Source organism: Procambarus clarkii, chromosome 52 (genome assembly GCF_040958095.1).
Source record: "Procambarus clarkii isolate CNS0578487 chromosome 52, FALCON_Pclarkii_2.0, whole genome shotgun sequence".
In the NCBI taxonomy this organism is placed as follows: domain Eukaryota; kingdom Metazoa; phylum Arthropoda; class Malacostraca; order Decapoda; family Cambaridae; genus Procambarus; species Procambarus clarkii.
The window spans coordinates 22,455,835-22,464,340 of NC_091201.1; the positions used below are offsets into that span (position 1 = coordinate 22,455,835).

General features: G+C 39.6%; 1 protein-coding gene across 1 annotated transcript; it reads left to right on the plus strand.

The window, feature by feature from the left end:
* On the plus strand, positions 1-4,693 carry LOC123763805 (ctenidin-1-like). Its single transcript, XM_045751124.2, has 2 exons — positions 1-54; positions 3,793-4,693. The coding sequence occupies exons 1-2, from the start codon at positions 43-45 to the stop codon at positions 4,366-4,368; spliced, it is 588 nt and encodes a 195-aa protein (XP_045607080.1). The 5' UTR covers positions 1-42; the 3' UTR covers positions 4,369-4,693.
* The last annotated feature ends 3,813 nt before the right edge of the window (positions 4,694-8,506 follow it).

Below are 8,506 nucleotides of genomic sequence, written 5' to 3' on the forward strand. Positions count from 1 at the left end.
CTTCACCTCCCTCCTGCAGAAGACAAGGGACACCCGACAGCCATGAAGAGCCAGGTGAGTCCTCAGGACTCGGAATTTTCTTAGTGTTGTGCATCAGTGAGGGCTTTGGGACTCTACCTTCCCTTGGTAATATGTCTGCTTACTGACATGCAGAGAAACACGAGTGATATAGACCTTGACTAAACCGAATCCCATACTACACGCATGGACACACTCCTGCATGACACCCATATCTAAAGAAACACATGAGACGTACGAATATAATGGGTTATAGTGCTTTAGTGAATCGGTGAAATGAACTGCAAAAGCACATAAAAATCATGATTAATTTTCAATAGAATTATACCAGATATCATAAGAAACATAAGAACATTGGAACATTGCAATAAGCCTACTTCCCCAAGCATGGAACATCTCATTGACACTCATTCGCTTTAACTTATGAAATTGTTCATCCAATTTGTACAACATACCAGTGTATTGCCCGAGTCCTTATAAACTGCTCTGTTAGAAATAATGTTCTCTTTTAGCCTTTGTAAATAATAATTTATCTCATTTGATTGTGTTGTTGCTAGTTTTGTATTTATATTTTGAACGCCTTTATATCATAATTATTAATACTTTTCATACGTTTATATACATCAATCACTTCAACGTTCGTTCAGCGCTATGATGGAGGACAATAGCTCATCAGCCTTACATTTTGAATTTATAATGAGCCCTAGTTGTTGTATTTTTTTGCAAATATAAGTATATAGCTATTTACTATTTAAATCAGATTGTTAATTGAGATTATTAATAGTTCGGAAAGCTGGTTACAAGAGATCTTCCTCCTAACACACGAGGACTATTAGATAAGAACTACTATGTAAGAACACAAACACACACACCCACACCCACACCCACACACACACACACACACACACACACACACACACAATCTTAAAAGATATATGGAAAAAGGGAAGCATTGTACCAATCTATAAAAATGGTAGTCGAGAGGAACCTCTAAATTATAGACCCAGATCGTTAACAAGCGTGGTAGTCAAAACACTAGAAAAAAGAGTTAAAGTCAAATTGGTTGAACACCTAGAGAGTAATGACATAATAACAGACAGACAATATGGTTTTCGAACAGGAAGATCCTGTGTAACAAATCTTCTTAGTTTTTATGATAGAACCACAGAGATACTTCAGGAAAGAGATGGTTTTATTGACTGTCTATCTGGACCTAAAAAAAATTTTGACTGAGTTCCACACACGAGGCTGTTTTGGAAACTGGAACATGCTGGAGGAGTGACAGGGAGACTTCTGACATGGAGGAAAATTTTTTCTAACTGACAAATGAGGGCAGTAATCAGAGACAATGTATCTGACTAGAGGTGTGTTACTACCGGAGTACCACAGGGTTCAGTTCTTGCACCTGTAATTTTCATCGTCTACATAAACGATCACCAGAAGGATACAGAATTATATAAACATGTTTGCGGATGATGCTAAGATACTTGGGAAGATAGGAGACGCAGACGATAGTAATGTCCTTCTAATTTATCTAGATAAAATAAGTGGCAAATGTAATTAAATGTGAATAAATGCCATGTTATGGAATGTGGAATCGGATAAAATATAACACCCACAACTTGCAAATTATGTGGAAAGAAATTACAGAAATCTAATAAAGAACGAGACCTAGGAGTGGCTTTGGATAGTAAGCTGTCGCCAGAGGAACACAAAGAACATTGTGAGAAGAGCGTATGTGTCGCTTTCTAACTTCAGATTTGTTTTTTAATTATATGGATGGTGAAATACTAACAAAATTGTTCATGACTTTTGTGAGACCTAAATTAGAATATACAGCAGTTGAATGGTGCCCAAATCTCAAGAAGCACATAAATAAACTGGAAAAGGGGCAACGGCTTGCTACAAAATGACTTCCAGAACTGAAAAATATGAGTTACGAGGAGAGACTGGAGGCGTTATACATGCCGAAACAAGAAGATAGAAGAAAAAGAGGAGATATGATCACCATTTACAAAATACTAATACGAATCAACCAAATTGACACAGAGGAATTCCTGAAACCAGCAGCATCTCGAACAAGAGGACACAGATTCAAGCTAAGAAAGCAGAGGTACCGAAAAAATATTAGAAAATTTCCTTTTGCAAACATAGTGCTAGATCTTAGGAATAAACTAACTGAGAAGGTGGTGACCGTCAGTAGTTTCAAAGTGTTATACAACAAAGAGTACTGGAAAGACGGGACACCACGAGCATAGTTCTCATCCTGTAACTACATTTAGGTAATTACACACGCATAGAGGCCTTGCGGCTGAGTGGACAGCGCTCTGAGGTCATAGTCCTAAGGGCCCGGGTTCGATTTCCGGCCGAGGCAGAAACAAAAGAGCAGTTTCTTTCACATTGATGCACCTGTTCACTTAGAAGTAAATATGTACCTGGGAGTTAGACAGCTGCTACGGGCTTCTTCCTGGGGACTTGTGTATGTGTGTGTGTGTGCGCGTGTTAAAAATATATGTAGTAGACATAATAGAGGAAAATACGTTTGTTAAAAAGGCGGGGTCCAAGAGCTAATAGCTCCATTCTGCTGGCACAAATAGTAAATACAAATAGTATATACAAGGCAGATGAGACGCTAAGAACGATATATGTGTGGGACCGAAAAGCCAAGGGGAGGCTCAGATAAGTCACAAAAATGTAAGAAAGTAGTTACTAAGAACAGATGATAGTTGAGGCTATTCCCGTTCATAGTTTTAAAAGCTTATATGATTAAAAATAAAATAGCAAGAGGGTCGGGAACCATTGGTTTAGGGCAGCGATTTTCAAACTATTTTACTGCTGTACACGGCAAGAACTGCATTTTGTATTGCGACCCAGTATAGTAGTAGGCATTTTGTATTGCGACCCAGTATAGTAGTATGCATTTTGTATTCCGACCCAATATAGTTGTAGGCATTTTGTATTCCAACCCAGAATGCTTGTGTAATAAGTCAGACACAAACTCTGTGAACTGTGTTCCTTTATTTACAACTGACACATGAAAAAATAAATATATTTTTGAGGGAACCTACCCAATTAAATTACATGTTTGTATTTTTACGAAGAATGTAAACAAAAAAAAAATTAAAAATACTTGAATGAAATTCTAGCGCAAAAGACAGACAACAATATTTTAAAAAGTTTTAAGTTATTGAGAAAGATGTTCTTTTTGTTCGTAAGTAGTTAAATGCACATTGGAATAAAAGTAGACAATGATATACGCATTGTTGTGGTGTTTCTGTTTCATTTTTTATTGAGTTAATGTGAAAAATCCTAGTTCCCACAAATAAGCATAGTAAAATGTAAAAATAGTCTCAGAATTGCCTATTTACTTAAAAGTGAAAATTCTCCTTTAACCTTACTCCAAATTGATGGCAAATTTAATTGTTCAAATTCATTCTTCATTATAAATGAACGACTAAGATGTAGCAATTCAGCACCAATCGCCTGGTAACAAGAGATCGGTCTCGTAGATTCCAATGATGAGTAATAAGTGCTAATGAGATAGTCGATCCCATTTGCTTATTTTTGGAGACTTTTTCTGTTTGTCTCGACCCTTTATATTTATTTTTCGACCCATCAATGGGTTAGGACCCACAGTTTGAAAAGCCCTGGTCTAGGGGACCAACAATATATATAAAGTAAACACACACGATGTAAACAATAGTGAGGTCGAAGATTATATAGATATTTCTGCGTCAATCATGTTAGTTAACACTCTTCTCCGTATACTTTCAGATCCTGTTCGTGTTGGTTGCGCTAGCAGCCGCAGACCCAGAAGCTGCTGCAGACCCTAAGGCAAAGCCAAGTATCGGCCTTGGTCTTGGAGGTCTTGGCCACCTCGGGGGTCTTGGTCTTGGAATCGGTGGACACAAAGGCCTCGGGTACGGTCTCGGGGGCTTTGGAGGCCTCGGGCACGGCCTTGGTGGTCTCAAAGGCCTCGGATACGGTCTTGGGAACGGTATCGGGGGATTCGGGCACGGCCTTGGTGGTCTCAAAGGCCTTGGAGGACTCGGGGGCCTTGGAGGACTCGGGGGACTTGGAAGTCTTAAAGGCCTCGGGTACGGCATCGGGGGTCTTGGAGGGCTTGGGCATGGCATCGGCGGTCTCAATGGTCTCGGAGTTCTTGGTGGTCTTGGGCACGGTCTCGGTGGTCTCAAAGGCCTTGGAGTTCTAGGAGGTCTCGGGCACGGTCTCGGTGGACTCAAAGGCTTCGGAGGTCTCGGAGGCTTGGGGCACGGCCTCGGTGGTGGCTACGGGATTGGATATGGACTACCTCTCCATGGCTACAATAAGGGTGGCTACATCGGCTAGGAGCTGCTAAGCAGCCCTCTTACACAGGACCAGCCACGCTGACCGATTCCTTCGGCTGAGCACAGGACTGTTTCTTATGTTCTTTCTAAACCAATAAATTCCCTTACCATTCAGAGCTTGTAATAAAGGTATTAGAAGTTGAACCCAATGATGATTGGATTAAACTCTGTCAAACAAATGTTTACATAACCGTCATTTGGCGATAATCACACAATACTACCCTTTGGAAAATTGCAATAATATAATGATAATTAGAATGCTAGGTGATTAATACAAACTGTAATGTTTTTAGTATTTATCAGCTGAATAAAGAATAATTTTTTAACTACTTTTTTTATTTTGATATCAAGAACGGATTTATGCCTTCAGTGGAAACTTCATCTGATAGCAGATGAAACTTCATCTCTATAAATGCTTCACCCACGTAATACAAATAAAATAGCCTGTCCACATAAACAAAGGCCAAAGTCCATTCCATGCACCAGCAAAACCCCCTTGTTAATGAATGAAAAATGGTTTACACACGACTCACAATTGATGACGTTCGAACCCTTCTCGAGCTAGTGCTTCGCTAACGACTTTTGTTCGAACCACAACGCTGCAAATGCTTCACCCACGTACTACAAATACAAATAATCGCCGACGGAACCTAAACACGTAACCTAAGCTAACCAATGCCTAAATATGCATAGTATGCTAGTATGCTAATACCACTAGACTACACTGACGGTACAAAAATCTTGGTAAATCTTAGTATGCCCAAGTTGACCACCGAGCGCTATCTGATCTTGGATAAATAGTCTCTCGACTACCAAAGTTTTTTTGTACAGTAAGTGTGGTCTAGTGGTTAAGGTAGCAGGTACGTCAAGGTGCATAGTGTTCCTGGCTGTCTGGGTTCGAATCCTTCTGGGGTGTGGAGTTTTCAGTTGCATATTGGCTTGCCACTTCCACGAGAGATGAGGTAATTAGAAAATGTACTTCTAAATAAAAAACTCTGAGAAACACTTTTATGATTGAAACCAGCATTTAAGAAATGGGATAGGAAAGCGGTGTATAACTTCAGACGGTGCCACTGATAAGTATTCTCTGCAAGATACAATCAAAAGTAGCAGCGTAGTGCAACATATCAAGAGGTAAGGTAAGGAAATTTGAAGGAGAAAGCTCTATGCCAGGAGATGTAATAACATGGATGATAGTGTACCTAGCAGAGGAATCAGAGAGAGAACATGATGATAGATAACAAACAGGAGATATGAAACAAAAAGTACAGCTTGAGTGGGAGTAACCCTCCCACGAGGTTACTCGTTAGTTAGACAACGTTACTCGTTACTCGTTGTCTAACGAGGTTAGACAACGAGGTTACTCGTTGTTTTGGAAAAAAGGAAAACAACCTCCGTGGAGACCTCACACCAAAACTATCACCCAGAAAAGCGCACTTGAAGGACCACATCAGAAACACATGTGCAACAAGCCAATTAAGGAAAATAAATTAAACGCCAAAGGAACGATATCCAGGACACTACATATTAACGGAATATCCGGGGACTTCTGAGTCGAATCCGTATTTTAGGATGCATAACACGTCACTTGAAAATATACACTATTATGCCATATGAATGCTCCTGAAGACCCCTGACAGGTATGTCAGGGGTCTAACAAGACCCCTGACATAACCAACCCAAAAACCTGAAAAGAGACTAACTAGTAAGAGATATGATAAGACCGTATGGGATAGTGAAAGGGATCAATAAAGAGGAAAATTGACTGTTAATATTCGAGGAAATAGAACGGAAAGCCACGTGGAACGTGCAGACATGAGTGAGCCAGAGCGATACACGGAAGTAGTCTACTGATCCAGCATGAAAGTTGTCATTATATGGAACGTTCTTGAGAAGAAGATATTAGAGGGAGACTCGTGCAGAAATTATAGGACAGATATTGCAAGGCGCTGGAGATATAGGTGTATTACAAAGCGCTCGAGGAATAGCTTTTATTACAGAGAACTGGAGAAACAGGTGCAATTACAAGATATTACAACGTATTAACGTAAGATGAACGATAGCTATGAGGCATGATCCTCAAGTGTAAATACATTGCCTAACGCAGAGGCTGGAAAGTACATAAATATTGATTGATAATATCTATCGACATTATCAGTCAAATAATTAATGAAAGAATGCGTGTGAGGGGTATTACACTGAAGGTCAGGTGATCATCCTTCGCATCTCCGTGCTCAGGTATATATATAGGTGGAAGGAATCCCATCACCCGGAAACGTCTTTCTTCAGCAACAGCGGACAGAAGCACAGCCACCATGAGAGTCCTGGTGAGTCTTCAATACAATCCTTGTAACTGTTGTGAGAGCCAAGTCTTGGCGCGTTACTATACATTAGTATACAATTAGGAATTTATTCATAAAAATCCATAGACATTATTCAGAAATATTCCTTTGCATTGTCTTACCTGCTATACAATTAGTCTCAGTCTCATGATTTTCTATCTATCCATCTATTTCTCAATCTATTCATCCATCTATCCATCCATTCATCTATTTGCCCATCTATCTGTCCATATATATATATATATATATATATATATATATATATATATATATATATATATATTAGTATATTTTGGTAGCAGTCTTTCCTGTAGACATATATTATTAAATATGACCGAAAAAGTAAGATTAATAATTCTAACACGAATTTTCTCAATCTTTCGTACATTACGCTTCACTGTTGGAGGTAAATCAAAAATCAATTCTCCAAAATTCATTTTTATTTCTAGTCTGACGCGACACGGGCGCGTTTCGTAAAACTTATTACATTTTCAAAGACTTTAGTTCACAAATACACAACTGAATAGAACTTACGTATCTCCGATTTTATATCTACATTTGAGTGAGGTGGAAGGGGTGATGTGGCATTAACACAAGACAGAACAAAATGTGGTATTAATAGGGTATTAATTTCATCAACACAAGACAGAACAAGAGTATTAATAGGGTATTAATTTCATCAACACAAGACAGAACACGAAACAATGGATATTGAATAGAAGTGTTTGTAGAAAGCCTATTGGTCCATATTTCTTGATGCTTCTATATTGGAGCGGAGTCTTGAGGTGGGTAGAATATAGTTGTGCAATAATTGGCTGTTGATTGCTGGTGTTGACTTCTTGATGTGTAGTGCCTCGTAAACGTCAAGCCGCCTGCTATCGCTGTATCTATCGATGATTTCTGTGTTGTTTACTAGGATTTCTCTGGCGATGGTTTGGTTGTGGGAAGAGATTATATGTTCCTTAATGGAGCCCTGTTGCTTATGCATCGTTAAACGCCTAGAAAGAGATGTTGTTGTCTTGCCTATATACTGTTTTTTTTTGGAGCTTACAGTCCCCAAGTGGGCATTTGAAGGCATAGACGACGTTAGTCTCTTTTAAAGCGTTCTGTTTTGTGTCTGGAGAGTTTCTCATGAGTAGGCTGGCCGTTTTTCTGGTTTTATAGTAAATCGTCAGTTGTATCCTCTGATTTTTGTCTGTAGGGATAACGTTTCTATTAACAATATCTTTCAGGACCCTTTCCTCCGTTTTATGAGCTGTGGAAAAGAAGTTCCTGTAAAATAGTCTAATAGGGGGTATAGGTGTTGTGTTAGTTGTCTCTTCAGAGGTTGCATGGCTTTTCACTTTCCTTCTTATGATGTCTTCGACGAAACCATTGGAGAAGCCGTTATTGACTAGGACCTGCCTTACCCTACAGAGTTCTTCGTCGACTTGCTTCCATTCTGAGCTGTGGCTGAGAGCACGGTCGACATATGCGTTAACAACACTCCTCTTGTACCTGTCTGGGCAGTCGCTGTTGGCATTTAGGCACATTCCTATGTTTGTTTCCTTAGTGTAGACTGCAGTGTGGAAACCTCCACCCTTTTCCATGACTGTTACATCTAGAAAGGGCAGCTTCCCATCCTTTTCCATCTCGTAAGTGAAACGCAGCACGGAACTCTGCTCAAATGTCTCCTTCAGCTCCTGCAGATGTCTGACATCAGATACCTGTGTAAAAATGTCGTCAACATACCTGCAGTATATGGCCGGTTTCAAGTTCATGTCGACTAAGACTTTTTGCTCGATGGTACCCATGTAG